Consider the following 22,778-nt stretch of genomic DNA (forward strand, 5'->3'; position numbering starts at 1 on the left):
GTTTTCATTTTGTCATGCAATTTACCTTTTACATACCAAGTGTGTATGTACATTTTCAATGTAATCCTATGAGCACAACTTCTCTTGTTTTAAAACTTCATTAATGGTTGCTCCTTACACTTAACTTTGTGCTATGCACCATCTAGTGGCGAAGTAAGATATTTCATAATATTTTAGATTTTTTTATTGGATTTCATTAGTAGAACTGAGTGTGATTAGAATGCAATAATTCACTCCTGACCATCTAAAAAATTATTTGAAACCAATTTGGTTAATTGTTTATTTTTAATTTTACATGCTAATGGCAAAATAAGTCCATGCCTCATGTAATATTTATTTTGGTAAATTTTCCAAGACAATCCTAGTTTTATTCAAATTGTTGATTTGAAATGTACCTTTGGCCTATTATTGATTGGTGTCAAGTCCAGTGTTGGGTGCTGAACCAAGTGCTGCTGGTGTAAACATGGGGGGGTTTTGAGACCTTGACCAGGAAAACAGTGGGTGCTGAAATTAGGAGGTGAGAAAATGAGTATTGTTTATTTTGCTTTATGTTTTTACTCCTTCTTCATTATTAGGAAATAAGCATAAGTGGGTACCATTTCCAATTGAAGTCAAATCGGAAGGTCCAAGAGAAAGATCAGCATCCAGAAACAACAGTCGTCAGAATGAAACAAACAGACTGCCTTCAAACAGTAGGAATGATTTGAGAGGTTAGTACTTTCTGTGCTTTTTCCCCTTTTCAGCTTTTTATCTCTAAATATCTTATTAAAAATGTGTGTTTGTGTAATTTTAAATGCTTTTTACTGAAATCTTCAATTATATCTATATATGTTTTATGAAGATGTACACAGAGCTGTAACCAAATTACTTAAATTGTATTTAACCTATAGAAATTAATTTATAATTGCAGAAGTGTATTACTAAAATATGAACTAAATAAATGAAGCTGGCTTTGTTTTATTTTATTGAGAATACAAATTTTGATTCATTTGAAGCTTGATCCTGTGTGTTTTTAATAAGTATGCCAGGAAGTTGTTAATAAGTTTTGATATAACATATGAGTCTCCAATATTCTGATTTTCAGCATTAGGTTAAATATTTGTTAGCTGATAGGTACTGAATTCTTTCCTTATTTACATCTGTAGACTGGCAAACTACTACCAAGCACGAACGCGAGTGGAGAGATGATCATGATGAAGTTTCCAGCGTAAAAAGTGAGGGGGCACCTTTCCGAGGAGGATATAGAGGAAGAGGACGAGGGAGAGGCAGAGGAAGGGGTCGTGGCAGGGGTGCTGGAAGAGGTTAGTTAGGCATGTGGCGGACAACTTGAAGATGGCTACAAAACAAGCTTGATAATTGTTGTTTTTATTTAATGTCTTCTAGTCACTGATTATTTAACATATTTGTTTTTTCTATATTTTATAATGCAAAATGTTCTTGCAGCTATCAGAATGTTTCATAGACCTTGGCTAAGTGTTCTTTTACTGATGTTATACCAATACACTAGGTTGGAATTATTTATTAAAATTTTCTAATTCGAATATACATTATTCCATAGTGTAAAAGAAATATATATAAATATTGACATTGTGAGGTGATCCTTTATTAATCTCAGTATATCTTGTTTTTGATTTTTTTTAAATATTTTTTCTGAACTGTAGCTGTGATATCTTTCACTTAGATGTTATAGGTTGCATTGAGTAAGTAAAACTGGAAAGAAATATTTTTTGTGTTTTCATTTAAGGCTGTAAAGCAAAAAAAAGGGAATATTTTGAAGAGAATGATTCTTTTCTATGGCCACTGTTTGTGTATGTACGTGTGTGTGTGTATGTATATCAATAATATAAAAATTTTAAAAGAACACTTCTGTTTTAGACAAGGATAAAACTAATGCACTTTTTTTTTTTTTTTTAAAGGTCATTTTGATTACCAGTATGCCTATAAAAACTTTGATGGTAAAGATGGAGGGTACAACCAGAAATACAACAGTACTGTCACATACTATTATGACAATATCAGTAGCAATGAGTTGTACACTGTGGATCAAGAGTTGCTGAAGGACTATATTAAGAGACAAATGTAAGCAGAGAATTTAATTATTATTACACTTTTAAGCAGAACCACTACTTCATGTTAAAATTTAAGAGGTTATAAAATAAGTTGCTTCTGGTCCTGAGACTTGTGTCTCTTTATTTTAAAGTGTTGCATTATAAACTGGTATTTTTGCCTTTGTTGCTTAAAACATGCCCTGCATAATAGATATATATACTGTAGTTATGGTTAAATCTGTTGTGAATATTTGAGAATGTGAATGTTAAATTAATCATTTTCCAATTTTCTTTTTTGTAGTTTCATTAAATGCCTAGCTTATACTGTTTTAAAGGGATGAATGCTTGAGTATTGCTAAATTGTTGCAAGGAATAAGTGTTAATGTTGATAATGGTTTCAAGTTGGTAACAATCCCATTATAAAATAGGTCCCTTAAACACAGCTGTATGTATGATGGAGGCTTTGTGACTTACTTATCATGTACAAACTGCCTTTAGTTCTCATAAGACAATAATATCTCTTTTATAGCTTAATAATGCCTGTATTCAGCACATTACATATCATAAGTATGTGCTGTGTAAATCCATGCCAAACAAACCATAATACTCCTCCATAGATTCTGCTTGTTTGGACATGAACAGTAACTACTTACATCTTCATAAATTTTTAAAATTTTAGATGTTATTAATATACTGTATTTTCCATTTATTAACATGTACAGTTTTTTCTTGGGTTATATCAATATCTGGACCATTGACTTATTTTGTATTGGTATTTGTTTTTAATTCTTTGAAATACTTGTGATTCTGCTTTTTCAGAGAATACTACTTCAGCATTGACAATTTGCAAAGGGACTTTTTTCTACGAAGAAAAATGGATTCAGAGGGTTTTCTTCCAATTTCATTAATTGCCAGTTTCCACAGAGTCCAGGCACTGACCACAGATGTCAACCTTATTGTTCAGGTAAGTTTGTCTGTGATACAAATATTTTACCCGAGATGTGTAATCTTGTTGATATTCAGGTGCTGTTTAAGTTTACTTGAAGCTGACAAGTGTGTTCTTTTCACAGCATTAAAAATAAATAAATTATAAAATCCCTTTGATTTGGGATTAGGTTAAGGTCCCTGTCCCTTCTGTGACTTATAAAAGCTAAATTTTTGAACTTGGCTTCAGGAAGGGCTTCTGGTTTTTAAATACTTGGAAAGAAACTGGCCCATCTGGGTGAACCAAGAAAAATGAAACAAGCAGAGAGAGGGAGAGAACAGATATTTAGTCTTAACATTTTTAGACATTGTTCAGTTATTTGTAAGCAATATTTTAGTTGTATATGATGGGATAATACGATCATCTCATTGTCAAAAGAATTTTTACTGATGTAACATTTTAATGGTAGGTACATATTTAAAACCCCTTGTGTCTTTCAGATTTGTTTTGGCAGGTACCATTATACAGTGTTGTCTATTATCTTGCCATTTTTTTAGGTCCTTGTCTTGTTCTGTATTCTTAATTTTACTGTTTACTAAACACAGGAAAGTACTTTTATTGTATTATTTAAGAATATGTGTATTTAATTTTTTGCCTATAATTGTGTATAAATCAGTTTACAAAAGTTATGTTCAGTTTATGACTTTCTGGAATATTCAATATAACATTTTAATCTTTGATTTAAATTTAGGCCACAGTTAATTTGTGCTTATTTTTTATGTGAGCATAAAAATACCTTGCTTTTCTGAATATGATTTTATACAGGCGTTGAAAGACAGCAAAGAGGTGGAGATAGTGAACCTGAAGATTCGTACAAGAAAGGAACCAGAAAAATGGCCATTGCCTAGCCTGTCTGTTCCTGATCATACACAGACGGATTTCTCACAACTTATCAATTGCCCAGAATTTGTGCCCAGACAATCCTCTGAGAAACAAACAGGTACATTTAGAGCTCAAAAAATGAAGGCACATCATTCCCTTGATTTGGGAAATCTTGATCAAACTGTTATAGTATGGTGATGTGAAGCTTGTTTTACAGCTGATCACTTTGTTAAAGTAACACATATTAGTACTTGTACAGGTTTATTCTTGCTGACTTCAGTGTGCCTTTTGCATGCAACAGTTAAGAAAAAAAACATTTGGCATAGAACTTTACATCACTGTTTAGGAAAATAATGTGTATTCAGTGTTGTATCTGACGTTAAAATTCGGTTTGTGCAGGCATGATAAATCTTTTATCACTCAAAAAAACGGCATCTTTTCAAATAAAATTAATTATCCTTGTGTGATCGATTTCTTTTTTGGCTGATGCTGTAACATTTGAGAAAGACAATTTGTTTTGAAGCTCCCTTTTACCAATTGGAAGTCAGGCAAGTGAAGTGACTTGCTCGTAGTGAGATTTGAACCCACTTGAAATTTAGAGCCTTAGCCACTATGCCACATTGCTTGCATGACAGTTACAAAGCTGTATTTTTTGTAATCTAAGTTTATCTAATACATGGGTAAGTGTTTAATGGAAGCACTGTCACATGCCATTAGTTCATTTTTTTTTTTAATTAGACATTATTGTACACAAACCAGTTTTAGGTTATTATTTTGTTTTTATTTGTACATGCAAGAGTTGCTGCTGAACCAATTGATGTGGCTGATTTTAGTGAATAAAACGTAGAAGCATTTATTGCTCCAGAAAGAAATCCCTATGTAAAATGTTTTTTGCATTACCTTAATATTTGTCCAAAAGCTCAAAGGGCAGTGCAGCAGGTTGAGTAAGTGCCTAGTTAAAAATAAGTAGTTTCTTTTGAAGTCATAACTTTCCTTTCTGCTGTTTAAAGTAGATAAATAACAGTGCCATGGAGTGATTTCAGATTATTTTTTTTATGTACTTTGGTGTTTGAGATATTGAATTATAGATTTGTTGGGTATTATGCAGAAAATGTATTTTATTACTCATGCTAATTAAAATGGAGTAAAAGCAAAGCAATTATATATGTTCTTATCAATGGAGTCTCAAGCCTCTTGCCTCTCTTTTTACATAAAGATCACTCACTGCCATATTGCGAATTATCACCATTGTTCTTTTTATAGCCAGTCATTTGTATTTTATAATGTTTTCACAGGGTCTATCTGTATGTTTATGCTCCTTAATCCTGCTTTTCTTTAATTGAAGAGTCTGCACCTGGATCTCCAAGAGCTATTACTCCGGAGGAATCCAAGAGTGAGGAAGCAAGCAACTTGAAAACCATGCCCAAGGGTCTTTCTGCAAGTCTTCCTGACTTGGATTCTGATACTTGGATAGAAGTCAAGAAACGGCCTAGACCATCACCTGCTAGACCTAAAGTAATAATGCCTTTAAATAAGCATGGATTTTTTTAAAAACTGTTTAGTCATATTACAACAGCATCAAATGAAGCATGAAATTTTAAGAAGTGAACTTGAGTATACTATCATTAACGATCCCAACATTTCTGTAAAAGGTTTTGTGCAGTAGTATACTGTTTTTGTGGTTTTCTTTTAAGTTTTCAGTTGTCTGAGCAAATACTACAGAAAACAGTGACTTGTGAAGAAAGTGGCAAATGAAGCTTAAGTGTATAAATTTCAGTAAATATACAAATATTTGACAATTTCTCAATTACCTGGGAATGATTGAGCTGTAGGATATCTCTTTTAAATTAGAGTCTGTTCAGAAGTTATTTAGTTATAAGGTAGTAAAACAAATTTTTATGAAGGCTTGCAATTCACAGCATTTAGCTTCTCATAACTTATGATTGTGCAAACATTTTTGCGATAATGTAATCTAAATAGAATCCTTTTCACTTTAGAACAGATGTATTTAAATTGTTTTTGCTCCTTACCAACTTGTTTCTAAATTGTATTTAGTAAAACATTTTTGTTAGTGACCAAATGTATGTAGCAGTATGGTACAAACTGTATATATATTTTAGTTTTCATATTTTTAGGTATATTCAAATTTCAAGGCTTAGTCTAGTATAGTAGCATGTTATCTGTCTTCGTTTTCCATATGTCTTAGAGTTCATCTATTGTATGAATTAATACTATGTTCTTTTTTTGACATAACGAGAACCAGTATTTCTTTTTGAAGTTTGAAATTAATGGGTGAATGAAATTTGCTGCTTTATTTAACCTGCTTAATGCACTTTTCAGAATCCAGAACCTCTCTTAGCAGTATTTGGTGCAAGTCTGAAATTAAGCCGCCTTGAGGCATATGAGTCACAGAGCCCTTCTGCCTATACACTTGTTTGCACTTTTATGAACAATGTTTGTATATTTTGGATTTATTTTAACTGTTGCTTGCCAAGCTAACAAGTTCAACTGAAATTATAGTACTGTGCGTGTTATCTTCATGCAGTTACGAAGGAGATAAAGATGAGGAAAGCAATTCATAATGGTAAAAATAGTTTTCATACTTCATTATGCTTTCAATATGCAAATAAGTTGCTTATGTTGTCTTACTGCCTTCATTTAAAATTCTATGTCAAAATTTTGTTTGTGAAGTTATATTTTTGTAAGTTATATGAATATTGTTTCTTTTTAACAGAAACAAGAAGATTTAAAGCCAATTTCACAGCAACCAGCGCCGAAAGAGGACCAAGATGAACCAGAAGAATTAGACTTCATGTTTGATGAGGAAATGGAGCAGATTGATGGCCGTAGAAATACCTTCACTGATTGGTTAGATGAGGACTCTGATTGTGAGATTGATGACAGAGATGTAAATAAAATCCTAATTGTTACTCAGACGCCCCCCTACCTGCGCAAACATCCAGGAGGTGACCGCACAGGCAACCACACTTCACGGGCCAAACTTACTTCAGAACTGGTTAAAGTTATCAATGATGGACTGTATTACTATGAACAAGACCTTTGGGATGACACATATGAGCCTGAATATGCAACTATCAAGGTGAGGTAGGGCCTATCAAATGGCTATGTGGTGATAAGACTGTTAATGTCTTGTACATTTTGAAAATGCATGACTGTCACTTAATGTGATAAAGCTAAATGTTTCTTTTGACATGCCTGTCTTAATATGATACCTTTTGAAACTTTTTGCTTTGAATTACCATATATACTCATGTTTAAGTTCTCCTGCAGGTAAGTCGAGGCTTGATTTTACCGTATAATTACCAGTATTTTATAATGTCAGTCATATAAGTCGAATGCATAAAATTAACGCTATTGATCCAAGAGATGATGATATGCTAACAGCCACCTGAGAGAGTAACCATGGAGCACACTGCCTTTTTTTTTTATTCTATGTATTGTGCCTGTGTGAGCGCGCTGTTTGTGTTTTTTTGTATCTCATACTCCTTTATCATACGAACATCCCTTATCTACGATGGAGCGTTCAGAAGAAAATATGAAGCTGGTTTTAACTTAAACATTGTTGAAGTGGTGAAAAAAATTAATAACTGCACTACTGCAACAAAATTCGATGTGTCTGAGAAACTGGTGTGAGATTGGAGGAAGCAAGAAGATGAAAAAAAAAAAATAATTAAGTGTTGTACTTTTGAACGGGTGCTGGTGAAAAATGTCAGAACCTACAGAGAATGCAGCTTGCTCTGTTTTAGTGAAACGTGGCTAACAACTACCATCCCAGAAGCTAACGTGGAGCTACCCGGGTTTAGCACAGTTAGAGCGGACAGAGACGCAAGTACCTGTGGAAAGAAAAAAGGAGGAGGACTCGCTCTCTGTCAATACAAAGTGGTGCAACCCAGGACATGTAAACGTTAAATCTCCAATTGCTGCAGGGACATCGAACTGTTGGCCGTAAGTCTGCGTCCCTATTACTTGCCCAGAGAGTTTGGACACGTGATTGTTGTTATTGTTTACATCCCCCCTCAATCGAACGCGGAGATAGCGAGTGACATCATCCATTCCAAAGTTGCTAAGTTACAAACGCAGCACCCTGAGGCATTTGTGCTAATCGCTGGAGACATTAACCATGTAACGCTGGACAAAACATTACCTGCCTTCTCCCAGTATGTGGATTGTAACACCCGGGGAAACGGGACTATCGACCTACTATATGCAAACGTTAAAGACGCATACAGCGCCACCCCGCTGCCTGAGCTTGGGAAAGCAGATCATAACCTGGTTCTGCTTCAGCCTCAATACAAACCAAGAGTAAGGGCGCTACCTACAACCACATGCTCATTCAGGAAGTGGTCCCCTGAGGCAGAGCAGGCTCTGAGAGACTGCTTTGGAACTACAGACTGGGATATATTGCTGGGGTCACATAGTGAGAACATTAAAGAGGCTGTTGAATGCACAACTGATTACATCAACTTCTGTATGGACATTGTAGTTCCAGTAAGAACAGTACGCTGCTATGCTAACAACAAGCCATGGATTACAAGTGACATCAAAGGCCTTTTGAACCAGAAGAAAAGGGCTTTTAAAGGTGGTGATCAGCATGAGCTCAAGCGCGTGCAGAAGGAACTCGGAGTCCAGCTCAGGGCGGCGAAATAGCAGTACAGGAGAAAGCTGGAGCAGAAGTTGCAGAACAACAGCATGAAGGATGTGTGGGATGGGATGAAGATTATCACTGGCTGCAGCCCGAAGTAGGGTGCCGCCATCGAGACAGACGTGGAGAGAGCAAACCAAATGAACAACTTCTTTAATAGGTTTGATCATCCTAACCCGCTCTCACCTCGGAGTACTGCATCCTCCAACCATCCTTCTGCTGATACCAGCATAGGTGAGACATCCCCACCCACAATTACAGCAGCCCATGTAAGCAGAGAGCTGAAAAGACTTCGTGCCAGCAAAGCAGCGGGTCCAGATGGTGTATCGCCACGACTGCTGAAGGCATGTGCGTTGGAACTGGGGAGTCCTCTACAGCGCATCTTCAACCTGAGCCTGGAACAGGGGAGAGTCCCAAGGCTTTGGAAAACATCTTGTATCACCCCTGTCCCAAAGGTATCACGTCCTAGTGAGCTGAATGACTTCCAGCCTGTTGCTCTGACGTCACATCTGATGAAGACCATGGAGCAGCTGCTGCTTCACCACCTGAGGCCACAGGTCCGCCACGCCCTCGACCCTCTGCAGTTTGCATACCAGGAGAAGGTGTGAGCGGAGGATGCCATCATCTATATGCTACACCGATCTCTCTCCCACCTGGACAGAGGCAGTGGTGCTGTAAGAATTATGTTTTTGGACTTCTCTAGCGCCTTCAACACCATCCAACCTCTGCTCCTTAGAGACAAACTGACAGAGATGGGAGTAGACTCACACCTGGTGGCATGGATTGTGGACTATCTTACAGACAGACCTCAATATGTGCATCTTGGGAACTGCAGGTATGACATTGTGTTCAGCAATACAGGGGCGCCGCAGGGGACTGTACTTTCTTCGGTCCTGTTCAATATATACATCAGATTTCCAATATGACTCGGAGTCCTGTCACGTGCAAAAGTTCGCTGATGACACTGCTATTGTGTGCTGCATCAGGAGTGGGTAGGAGAAGGAGTACAGGAACCTAATCAAAGACTTTGTTAAATGGTGCGACTCAAACCACTTACACATTAACACCAGCAAAACCAAGGAACTGGTGGTGGATTTTAGGAGGCCCAGGCCCCACATGGACCCTGTGATCATCAGAGGTGACTGTGTGCAGAGGGTGCAGACCTATAAATATCTGGGAGTGCAGCTGGATGACAAATTGGACTGGACTGCCAATACTGATGCTCTGTGTAAGAAAGGTCAGAGCAGACTATACTTTCTGAGAAGGTTGGCATCCTTCAACATCTGCAGTAAGATGCTGCAGATGTTCTACCAGACGGTTGTGGCGAGTGCCCTCTTGCCTCACGCCTGGATAAACTTGTTAAGAAGGCAGGCTCTATTGTAGGAGTAAAGTTGGACAGTTTAACATATGTGGTAGAGCGACGGGCATTAAGCAAACTCCTGTCAATCATGAATAATCCACTGCATCCACTGAACAGTGTCATTTCCAGGCAGAGGAGTAGCTTTAGCGACAGACTTTTGTCACTGTCTTGCTCCACTGACAGACTGAGGAGATCGTTCCTTCCCCACACTATGCGACTCTTCAATTTCACCCGGGGGAGTAAATGCTAACTTTTTTTTTTTTACTATTTAATTTAATATTGTTTCTTTGTATCAGTACACTGCTGCTGGATTATGTGAATTTCCCCTTGGGATTAATAAAGTATCCATCCATCCATCCATCAGTTGGGGTCTGATTTTGTGATCGATTTTTTGGGTTTCGAGACCTGACTTATGCAAGTATATACGGTGGTGTTTTCATTTTGGCCTTTAAAATGCAATAACAAACTTTACAATTAAAGTTCAATTGCATATAATTACTAGTACACATAAATATTGTGTAATACAGGTGTATTCACCAATTTATTTAGCCGTAAGTAATAGATCATTTATACAAGATGAAATAAGCAGGTTCTGTAGGGTAATCCTCATTAATAAATGTTCTGGTGCATAATTATCTCCAAAAAAAAAAAATTATGTATGCAGTTATTATGCTTATGTACTTTAGAAACTGAACTGGAAGTCGCAAGATTCCATGTTAAAACCCCATAGACTGGCTTTGTACTTTTTGAAGTCACTTGAAGGAACAAGTTAGGTATTTATAAAGTTAATGTTTTCTTTTTCACAGTAGTGTCCTACATTCGTTTGATTTGTTGATTCAAGCTGTATTTTAGTAATTTAGTTCATCTTGACAACTTGAAGTGCTTAATTACCATAGCTGACATTATTTGGAGATTATTAAAAGAAAGGACCACCAACCTTCAATTGAATGTTAGAGTTTTGAGGTGTTCGTAGATTCAAGATGACTGCCCCCTTCAATATTATATACTAAAATACACATGCTTCAACATCCAAGGGGGATCACCTCCCCATGGGTCATGTAAAAGTAGTAATGAATTGGGTGCAGGAGCAAAACACTGACTAAACAGAGTACTGCCTGTAATTTCGTTCCATTTAAAACACACAAATAGGGATGTAATCGTTTTGTGTACATGAGATAATAAATATGAAACTAATTACACTGTATATCAAAGCAGTGCTTTACAGTTTTGTAAAAAGCCAGTGCCGTTATCTTCCTACTTGCACATCGTACATTGCCATGTCGTTTGCATCCATGATAAGAAATGATAATATATTTGCTAAAGCCAAGCTGCGATGAAACACAATGAAGTACAAATTTTTTTTTTTTCTGTCATGCATGGCAAGTTGTATATTTTTTTGTTTAGAAGATGGTTCCTAGGCGCCTCACAGTTGTAAAAATGTGGCACTTGGAAATCGGATGAATGAGTAAAAATAATTAGTAACTTATATTTATTTAAACCTGATTTTAGAGTTTCATGCTAGTATGGCATCATGATTTGGAACAGTTGTAAATGAACTTGGAACAAATCACCTTTGAATACTAGTAATAACACTGTTGAATATAGCCATGTGTGCTGACTTGCAGCAATCTTATCAGACAACAAATGTACTGCTTCCAAAGCTAAAACACTGCGCACCAAATCCCCACCACCCTGTTCAGCCTCTTTCCAGGTTACTTGGGTAGAGCAGCTAATTATTTGGAATTCACAAGCATCTTTCTTTCCCCTTCCTGGTGATATTTGTGTTGTCAATGTGTTGAAATGATGATGTAATAATGGGAATTTTTAAGGCATTGTGTAGCCCTAGTTCCATATTACCTTTACATCCTGGATATCTGAATTCATAAATGTGCTGTTATTTCGTGTTTACCAATTCTAATAACTGCATTTTTTATCACAAACATAATGAACCAAAATGCAGAAGTCTTGATTTGTTAAACTTTCCAAAATGCAGAAGTCTTGATTTGTTAAACTGAAAGATTGCTGCTTTGTTCTAGTCAGATTGGTGAGTTTTAAAACTAAGTGTCCATTTGTATGTTTGTAGTATAGATAATTTGATAAAACAATGAGCTTAGTCTTATCAGATTTTAAGAAGGATTCATTCATAATAAATTATCATCAAGTTTGTTTGACTCAATATCTGGAACTCTATGAGCTAGACTGCAGAGAAATTAGTAGAGGTAGTGCCTCTCCACACCTACATTGATGACTCTCCATTAAATCCATTACTGTTATAGTGATAGCTCAGTTTATTTGACTTAATTTTCAGTTTTTTATTATTGTATATTTTAGGTACCATAAATAATGTGATGCCTTGTGAAGCTGGATTTAGTAGAATTGTGTGAAAAAAATTTAAACTATTTCCTTTTGTTTATACAATTTACCATTTTTTTGTCAGTTTTTAAATTAGACATAATTATGTGATAAAATAATCTTGACTTCCAAAACACAACACTTTTTGTGTTGAAGTCTACTTGTTCTTTTTCAAGCTAGTTGATACTTAATTGTGTTCTGTAGGTTTCAAGTCTTTTCTACTATTCTGTAACATTTTAAGGCTTGTTGTTTCATTATGCCTTTAGCAATAATGACCTGACCGTTTCTGGATTAGCCAGGCCTATGAATGGGATTCAGCGGGAGTGTGTTTCCTGAATGAATCTATTATGGGATCAACCTTTGTATGTAGTGTTCACATGGCCTGCTCTCAATCAGTCTTTGAAAGCACATTAGTTACTAAAATAGGGCTTTCGAGCTTGGATGACTTGTTAGGTGTTTGGGAAAGATGTTTGTTTTTGAATCTCAGGTAATTTTCAGAAATAGTCTTTTATTTTGTCAACAGACTTGTGCGCTCTTTTTAAGAACTATTTATTTTGTGTTTGAACTATTTTATTAAACATTAAATTAGAAATAATAAAACTAAATTTGAGGGTCTGTTACTATTGGTAACAGTATAATTGTGCACCTTTTGTTAAAAACGGTATAAACAAATGTATGAATATAGCATTGACTAATAGTTTCAGAGTGGCCATTTCATGAAAGTAGTTACTTTTAAATTAAAACTGCACCAAATATTCTTTTTGTAATTTCTTTGCATTTTTATAATGGTCTTGTGTCTTTACAGCAAGAAGTTGAAAACTTCAAGAAGGTACATCTGATCAGCCGTGAACAATTTGATTGCTTAACACCAGAGCCCCCAGTAGATCCAAATCAAGAAGTGCCCCCAGGTCCACCAAGGTTACAACAAAGTGAGTTTAAATTTTAATTTTGTCCTAGCAGTTCATCAAGTTGTAAACGAGAACTAAACATTTAACAACAGATAAAATTGTAAATATGATTCTGTAAACTTGCGTTTGTAAGGTTTGTTTGCCTATTAAAATATTTCACATAATGTTGTTTAATAGATTTTGTTGTAAAACCTAATTGCTAGGCAGTGTTTAATGAAATGTATAAAATGTAAATTATTTACACTATGTCCTTTTTTCCTTTAATAATTACAATAGTACCTACGGATGATTTAGCCAATAAGTTGTTTGGTGCTCCTGAGCCATCCTCCATTGCTAGATCTTTGCCAACAACTGTGCCAGAGTCTCCAAATTATCGTAATGCCAGAACACCACGCACGCCTCGTACACCACGGTTAAAAGATCCTACTCAAACACCCCGGTTTTACCCAGTTGTTAAAGAAGGACGGCCAGTAGATGCCAAGGTAAAATTTTCTGGTTTGAATTTACTATTTCTGCTGTATTGTCACCTTTTTTTTTATGTACAGGAATGATTGTAATGGGTTTTTGGTGTCTCCCTCTTTTAGACACCAAGAAAAAGGAAAACAAGACACAGTTCCAATCCTCCAATGGAGTGCCACGTTGGCTGGGTTATGGACTCTAGAGAGCACCGACCGAGAACTGCCTCTGTTAGGTAAAAGAGAGTAGCATTTTTTTTTTCAGAATTTGTCATCTAAACTGTGAGTTTATGCTTGATACTCAGTGAACATGTAAAATTAATTGAATATGAAGTTATGGCAAGACGTTTATGGTTATTACTTAAACATAAAAATACTACAGTATTAAAAGTAATATACTCTTCATTAGATGCGTTGTATAAATGAATGTACTAGAACTTGCTATATGTACTAGAACTTGCTATTTGTACTATTGGTAAACAGACTTTAAATATATAAAATGGCTGGTTGTTGGTGTTAAATGCCGTTGCGTAAATGTTGTTTCTGATTTCCCACCCCCAGCATGTTGGCATGTACAAAATATTGGACGCTCCTGTTTGATCATGAATGGTGGTGAATATTGTTGACTAGTTGTACATGTGTATATACATATTAAAGGTAGTCTTTGCTATTGGACCTAGATTACGGTATAACAACTCCAAATTCATGAAGGAAGACTGAAGCACAGAATTTATAGCATTTTGAATATTTTTTTTTTTTAACTGTTTCCTTTTGATATACATTAGTTAACTATAGAAACTAAATTGTAATATCAGGTTGACTATCAGTATCATGAACTCACCTGGTAGTTTTAAAAAATTTATGGTTAATTACAAGGAGAAGATATCACATGATATTATCCCACAAACAACTGAGCTTGTTTTTCTTATGTTTATAGCTTCTTATGATAGTGTTATGTGAGGCACTATATATAAAATAAATGATGGTTTAAACCAGTGTTTCCCAAACTCGGTCCTTGGGACCCCCTGTGGCTGCAGGTTTTTGTTCAACTAGCTTCTGTTTTTAATTGAACCACTGGGCTAATTAAGTGAACTGATATTTCCAAAGTTCTGTGTTTAGAGAACAATATAGAAATTAGAAAACTAAGTTTGCTTAAAAAAAAAAATTAAAATGTACCAAGCAGTTATATAGGAATAATGTATTAATTTTCGTTTTAACAGTATTTTCATCTTGATTTTCATTCTACTTTTCCAGGTGTTCTAATTGTTTGTTTAATCCATCATTTACTAATTAGTGGGTCTGACTCTAAAGTAGTTGCAGCCTTTGATTATTCAATGTTTTTTGCCTGGGTGTCTGATATGCTCGTTAAGATACAATGAAGAGGGGAAAACTGCACAGAGAAAGGGCAAAGTATAATGAAATCAACAAAAGAGAGTTTTGCATTTAAATCTACAGCAAAAGCAGAAATATTTCTAAATATCTTATAAATGTAAAAATCATGCGGCTGTGCTTTTCTAAATGTTAAATAAAAGAAAAAAAACTAGCTAATTAAATGAGATCAGTGTTATCAGGTGTTGTTTCTGATTAGGAATGTGATTGGAACAAAAACCTGCAGCCACAGGGGGTCCCCAGGACTGACTGGTTTAAACGCATAAAAACAACTTGATTATATTATTGATAAACACTTTTAAAACTTTTTTAGTGTTTTTAAATGGTCTTTTTTTTTTTTTTTTTTTTTCAGCTCAAATGCCAGCCCATCGGAAGGTACACCTGCACTTGGAAACTATGGCTGCACCCCTCAGTCCTTGCCAAAGTTTCAGCATCCATCACATGAGCTTCTAAAGGAGAATGGCTTTACGCAACATGTATATCACAAATATCGCAGACGTTGCCTAAATGGTGTGTATTCTATTTACCAAACAGTTTGAAATTTGATTTGACCTATTTTTCTTTTTCTTTGCCATTATTGAGTCTTTTATTTCATTAAAATTTTGAAAGAAAAATGTCTGCATATACAAGATTTTATTTTTATGGTAAAGTTTTTTTTTCAGAAGGAAAACTACATGCAGAATTATTTAACATTTTAAAGAAAAAGTGACACAGAAATATATAGATGATCCATATTCATTTTTATAGTGCTGTTTGTCATGTTAAAGGATGAAAACTACAGACAGCTTTTCCAGGATTACTAAAAAGGGTCAGAGCAATAACAGAATATTTATAAAGAATGCTTTTATGTATCATGTTGGCTGTATGGGTCTTGATGAAAAACCTTTTTATCTCAAGTTTGCTTAATTGTTGCTGTTGCACTGAAAATTTCTAAATTAGTTCTCATGTGCACTGAATATATATTTTTAATAAATATATATATTTTTCTTCCTAGCTTATAGTATTAATACTGTCACTTTAGTAGAGTGGGTGTTTTTGTTCTCTTTTTTTACATTATCAGTTTCATGCTCTGAGGCTAGGGATCTGACTGGCAATCGGAAGGTTGCCGGTTCGAATCCCGTAAATGCCAACAGGGACTCTGCTCTGTTGGGCCGTTCAGCAAGGCCCTTAATCTGCAATTGCTGAGTGCTTAGAGTAGTGAAAAAAGTGCTATATAAATCCAAAGAATTATTAATTATTATTATGCTTTTATTAGTCATTCTTTTGGATCATAACCTTCCATTTTTTTATAGCTCTTTTTATAATTTTGATTAGGACAGACTTTAGTTTCTTTTCAGTTTTCTTATGTTGACCAGGGGTCACTGAATGGGCCGATTCCTATGGTGATTTTGAATTCTTTTCTGCTTTATTCCTTTAAAAATGTTTTACTTTAAGCTCCAGCATAACCAGACATGTAGAAGTTCTGTTATTAAAGTGTTAACTTTGGTACTTTGATAGTTAAAATATAGACCAAAACTGGTACCTATTCATCATTTATTAACAAAATTAAATTATCCAGGCTTATTATTTAGTGACTATAAAAGTACTAAAATAAAATTCCCTTATAGTTTTTAATTAATATTTATAGATAATACATATGGTATAAATGTACATGCTTCTCATAATTAAAGGCTGTCATTGTTTAATTTCTTCAGTAATGTACTTGTCTGAAACAAAGCTTAATTTAAAAGTAGTTTTCACCATTTGTTTAACAAAACATATACTCACACAATCAATTGATATTGGCATTTAAACAGTGCTTAAATGTAAATATACTTCCACTTACAGGTTTTAATAATTTTTAAATATTAATTGCACTACTGTTTTTTGGCTGTTAAAATATACATGCACTGTATTTATACAGATTCCCCCCATGTACCAGCTAGGCATTTTTTATTTCTTGAGATGTAATTATAAAGATTACCATTTTAATTATGCAATACTTTTTCTACTGTATAACACTCAAAAAAAAAAAATAAAATAAACACAATAAAAATCTTTAAAAAGACACAAATCTATTAAATGTTCACAAGATGTTTATCAAAAGACGATGCAAGGCTAACATGCTTAATTTTTACAAGTAAAATGGCCAAAATTTGCTGTTACGCTAACAAGCCTATTGTTTACCAAGTACCAATTTCAAATTCTTCTTTGTAGCTTCTTTTCCTTGTTGAAAATGTGAGCTACTGTACTTAGTACATGCTCACTCATTGTCCAAACTCAGACAAGAAGTGTCATTTTTTTCATTAAAGGACAAAATTAAAAGGTCTGAATTCATTAAAGTAGCCTTTCTTGCCATTAGCCTAATTGAACAGGTTGACTCTTCTGATTCGATTTTCTCAGCTTCTTACTCTTTAATTAAAAGGCTAATAATATTCTAATCTTCTAGACTACAATCAAGATAGGTGTGTTACTTCAGCTACCGCTTAAGAGAGCATTCTAACTAAATTACTGTAAAGGTTAGAAGCTGAAAAAATGTGACCTACCAAATTACTAATCCACCTATTCAATCTTTTATATTGAAAATCAGTTATTTTCATCTCGAGCGTCATTACTGTTGACTTGAGGCCTTGTTGCAATGTGCAATTTTTTTTTTTTTTCCCCAACTATTTTCAGTCACAGACCTTTACATAATCTAGTGAGTCAGGGCAATTGCTGCACTTTCGCGTTCACGTAATTGGACACTCCTGTCACTTACTCAGACTGCTGTGTGGCTTATTGCTACATTGTTTTTAATTGTATTTAAAGTATTTTGACTCGGGGAGACAAAAATATATCTTCTCCCAAGTATTAAGTATGCTGGTGAATGTTTGGAAATTTTAATCTATTAGTATTACAGTTAATATCCCACAACTCTTAACTGGTCTTTAAGATGTGTTGGAAAAGTATAATAATCTCCATACCTGTGTAATATATTAGGTCGACATACCTCCTATGTATCAACTGTGAAATTGGCCCTAAAAGTATCGGTAATATGTTGAAATAGCATTCTTGTTATGACACCGTTATGTTTATTAACTCCTTAGCAGTAATCTGAATAAAACCCATTGGCAGTTTTGCTTTCATCTTGTCCGTAAAGCATATATGAGGATGTTCTAAAGACATTTGGATTTCTAGACAGTTAATTTAAGAAAGTAGTAATCTTAATGTTTGCCATTTATCAAAATTTCCTGCTACTATTGGAATTGTCTTCTAAGCAAGTGTGTCTGTTCTCTTCCAGAACGAAAGAGACTGGGAATTGGTCAATCACAAGAAATGAACACATTATTTAGGTTTTGGTCCTTTTTCTTACGGGATCACTTTAACAGAAAGATGTATGAAGAATTTAGGTACCTTGCAGTTGAGGATGGAAAAGAGGGTTACAGGTAAATTAAATATAAAATATTTAGATAAAGAATTCATTAAATATATTTAATTCTAAATAATCAATTTTACTGTACATAAATCGTGCTGATGAATTTCTGTTCGAAAAAATATATTTTAATGTATTTTTTTTTTATAAATCTACAAGGTATGGATTGGAGTGTCTTTTCAGATACTACAGCTATGGTCTAGAAAGAAAATTCAGACCTGATATATTTAAAGATTTTCAGGAAGAAACTGTTAAAGATTATGAGGCTGGTAAGTTTCTTGTGTATATGTAGTTGGATTTTTTGATGCCAAGAGTGAATAATGAACAATTTAGTTTACATTTGTTTTTTTTGTTTTTTTTTTTAATTAAAAAACTTTTATCTTTCATGAGTTACAGTAGAAATAAAATATTGCTTTTGTTGTATGTTTGTGTATGTATGAATATATAACTTCACTGAGCAAATTATTTAGAGCACGATAACTGGCGAGTCCTCATTTTGCTCTCAAAACAGTTCTTTGTATCATTCTTAAGATACTGGAAATATTCTTTGAGATTCTTGTCTTGTGCATCATACAATTTCTGCAGTTTTGTCATCTGCACGTTTATTCTGCGAATCTAATATTTTGCCATATCACAAAGTATTCTGTTGGATTCAGGTCTACTGACTGGGGAAAAATATGGAAGTTGTCATCAACAACAACAACAACGTTTATTTATATAGCACATTTTCATACAAACAGTAGCTCAAAGTGCTTTACATATTAAAGAATAGAAAAATGAAAGACACAATTATAAAACAAAATAAATCAACATTAACATCGAATAAGAGTAAGGTTCAATGGCCAGGGGGGACAGAAAAAACAAAAAAACTCCAGATGGCTGGAGAAAAAATAAAATAAAATCTGTAGGGATGTTCATGAGATTAATTTAAGAAGACTTTTGCTTTGTGATATGGAGCATTATCCTCCTGGAAGTTGCCAGGAAAGATGAATAAACTGTGGCCATGAAGGGATGTCTATGGCCAGTAACAATACTCAAATAAGCTGTGTCATTCAAATGATTGATTGGTTTCAACAGGCCAAAGGGTGCCAAGAAAGCATTCTCTTCACCATTATACTGCCACTACCTCCAGCAGTCCAGAACGTTGACACGAAAAAGGTTGGTGCATGGATTTGTGTGCCACTGCAGAAATCGTGCTTCATCATATCTGGCCAGATGTGGTGAGCTTATGCCCACTTCAGCCTCGGGTTTCTGTTCATGGCTGGCAAAAGTGGAGCACAACATGTCCTTAAGGTTCAGTGTTTTGTGCATTATGACATGCTTTTCTTCACAAGTCAGTTGTACATAGTGGGTATCTGACTTACCCTTAGCCTTTTTGTCAGCTTTTACCCTTCTGACCATTCTCCTCCGACCTCTCTGTGTTTCTGTGCACTGAACTAATGCTGTGGTTTGTTTTTTTTTTTAATACAGTTTTGTTTAAGCTCTAGAGACTATTATGCTTCAAAATCCCTGGAGAATCAGCAGTTACAAAAAATACTCAAACTACCCAGTCTGGCACCAATAGTCATACCACAGTAAAAATTTCTGACAACATTAATTGAAGCTCCAGACCCACAGTATTCTTGCATGATTTTATGCATTGTGCTGTTGTGCCACCAAATGAGTGCCTGAATAGATAATTGCATGGATATGCACGTATATAGTTCTTAATAATTTGCTCCGTGAATGTGTATAATGTATGTAGGTTCAATGATATTGAGATCTGGGTTCTGTGGGGGCCATATGTTCATTTGCTTGATTCCCTATACTGGGTTTCAGTGCAGATAGATTTATGTTTTTATGCATATTTGTTTGAGGTCATTGTCATGTTGCAGAGATTAAACTTAGGACAAGTCAGACAACTCCTTGATAAATGAGAATCTGCCTCTGTTGCTTCTGGATATTCATCAGTGTATCATTCTCCTGGCATTTGGTGGACAAACTACCTTCTGTTATAGGCAAAAAGGTTACTAATCTGTCCAAAGCACCTGCTGCCATTTTTATACACCATGGTTCTTGTGTTTTTATTTTCTTCTTTCACTCTATTGTCACACTAATCAAGAAGACCTAAAATAACAATCTAAATAAACATTTTTTAATTTTCTGAAGTGCCTAAAGCATTTGCGTAGTAGTACTGATGATATATTCAGTTTATTTAGTTACATTTGGTTTATTGCTAAAGAAAAGTCAAACATTATTACAATTTTAGACATACATTGCTTTGAAAAGGATTTGTGACTTAGATTTCGGAAACATTTTGCAGATGTATTATGTTTAGTTTGGAAGCATATATTTTTAGATTTGGTTTTTAACATTTTTTTTTCTTTTGTGCTTTTTATAGGACAGTTATATGGACTTGAAAAATTTTGGGCTTATCTCAAGTACTCAAAAGCTAAAAATCTGGATATTGATACAAAATTGCAAGAGTATTTGAGTAAATTCAAGCGTCTTGAAGATTTCAGGGTAGATGTAAGTATATAACCTCTAGATGTGTTTTGTAAGTGGATGAATGTAATTTCTCTACCTCAGAGCAGTGTTATGTAAGTTTTAATATCTATGTTTTTGTTGAACTCATTTTAAAATAACAGCCATGATCCACTGTTTATTCTTTCCTCACAACTCATCCCCTACAGTCCTGGAATTAGCCTAGTTGCTCGTATCTGAACTATTTCTAGTTCTTCTATGTCTTTTTCGGTAGCCTGAAGGCCAGTACTGTGCATAGTACTGCAGTTGAGGCCTCTCCAGTGTGTTGCAAATCTTAAGCATAACCACCTTTGACTTCTGCACTTTGTGCTATATAACCTAACATTCCATTAGCCTTCTTAGTGGCTTTTGAAATACAGTCTGAACAGTGATACTGGTGACTTCTTCTATGCAGTCCTTTCAAATTTCAGACAACCTATTTTGTGTTCAAATCTGACAGTTTTACTTCATGTGTCTTAATTCTTTTACTTACATTAAATTTAATGTACCCAAGCCTGTATGCTGTCCAAATCCCTCTGTAATGATTTAATTCAATCATGCCTGTCCACCTAGCTTTGTTATCATCTGTACCATAACCTTCTGCTTCTTAGGTGCAGAATTGTCTAAAACATGTACTGTACACACTTCCCCCAGAACTCCCATTTCTTTTAGTTTGACGCCTATCCTGCTATTTTATTGTCTGTATATTTTAATTCTTCCTGACTATTCCCGATACACTTCACCATCTACCTGACTATTCTTTTACTACTAAAATTTTTTGTAATTAGAAAACTGTAGTTATATATCGTGTGCAAAACAGATTACATTTTGAGATATTGCATCTTACCAAATACACAAAGCTAGATTGGTGCACTTTTATTTAAAGAGGTCTAGAAAGAATGTCTGATCATGTTACCCTTTAAAAAGCTTTATTTCAAATCTTAGGTTACGGCAAGCCAAAGACCACACTTGTAAGGATTTCTTTGCATTCTATAGTATCTCAGATACCACAAGAAGTAAGGGAGAAGGTGATTGATGTGCTGGCATGTGTCAATGTTGCCAGCCAGTGTGAGTAAAGTCACTCCACTGTGTCTCAACAACAGGGGATATTTTACCTGATTGCAGAATGGGTGACTGTCCAGGATCTTTTTGCTCACAGTGAACCTACCAGAACAGCTATATATTGTCTTTGTCTATCTGAGAGGTCAGCGATTTTTTCAGATCTGCCTCTCAGACATAGCCTGTTCATCTGGGATCGACTCCATGCTGTGCTGGCCTTAAAGCAAGACCTATCCGAGGTCTTCTGCTTACACTGCCTAGATATCTGACCATATGGTAGGAAATTTTTTTTTTTTTTTGCACACACATGGCTGCATTCACAACTATCTGGTGAAAAGCCTAGTGTGCAAGTGATGCCTTGACTTACCAATATATACAGATATGGTCCTCTGACTGAAAGTGGTCAGCAACTTAAGGCGCTGTTGCATCACATGATTTTTCCAGAAATTTTTCAGTCACTGAATTCATTTACAAAGTTTTATTGAGTCATATGCACGGCCCCAGCTGCTCACTACAGCCATTCTGTGACTTAACCTAACAAAATCAAACATGATTGGTTTGATGTGGTCTTAAGTCTAGAGGAGGGCTAATATGCATTTTAAGGCTGACAATCAATGAGCGCTTGACCCTGAAGTACAATGAATATGATTCAGCTACAAAGAATAAGTAACCTGGTTGTTATGACTTGACAATCAGAAGAGAGCCTCATTTGTCTGTTTTACATTCCATAATAGAATAGAAAAAAGAAAGGAGTTTGAGTTGCTGCTGAACTTGCCGTATCTGGAAAGCATTCATTTAACACCTTTAGTCAGATCCTTTTGCATGAATGGGGATAAACTCCTGC

General features: G+C 35.0%; 1 protein-coding gene across 2 annotated transcripts in view; it reads left to right on the plus strand.

The window, feature by feature from the left end:
- Positions 1-22,778, plus strand: part of larp1 (La ribonucleoprotein 1, translational regulator) — a 102,280-nt gene that overhangs the window by 76,182 nt on the left and 3,320 nt on the right. For both annotated transcript variants that reach the window (XM_039776141.1, XM_039776142.1), the window contains exons 5-18: positions 576-710; positions 1,146-1,301; positions 1,917-2,079; positions 2,868-3,012; positions 3,799-3,973; positions 5,201-5,370; positions 6,590-6,955; positions 13,036-13,159; positions 13,415-13,620; positions 13,723-13,829; positions 15,335-15,492; positions 18,242-18,386; positions 18,533-18,642; positions 20,754-20,881. In XM_039776141.1, coding sequence (XP_039632075.1) covers positions 576-710; positions 1,146-1,301; positions 1,917-2,079; positions 2,868-3,012; positions 3,799-3,973; positions 5,201-5,370; positions 6,590-6,955; positions 13,036-13,159; positions 13,415-13,620; positions 13,723-13,829; positions 15,335-15,492; positions 18,242-18,386; positions 18,533-18,642; positions 20,754-20,881 — 2,288 coding nt within the window. The remainder of the gene's footprint in view (positions 1-575; positions 711-1,145; positions 1,302-1,916; positions 2,080-2,867; positions 3,013-3,798; positions 3,974-5,200; positions 5,371-6,589; positions 6,956-13,035; positions 13,160-13,414; positions 13,621-13,722; positions 13,830-15,334; positions 15,493-18,241; positions 18,387-18,532; positions 18,643-20,753; positions 20,882-22,778) is intronic.

The sequence above is a fragment of the Polypterus senegalus genome, chromosome 13 (genome assembly GCF_016835505.1).
Source record: "Polypterus senegalus isolate Bchr_013 chromosome 13, ASM1683550v1, whole genome shotgun sequence".
Taxonomy (NCBI): domain Eukaryota; kingdom Metazoa; phylum Chordata; class Cladistia; order Polypteriformes; family Polypteridae; genus Polypterus; species Polypterus senegalus.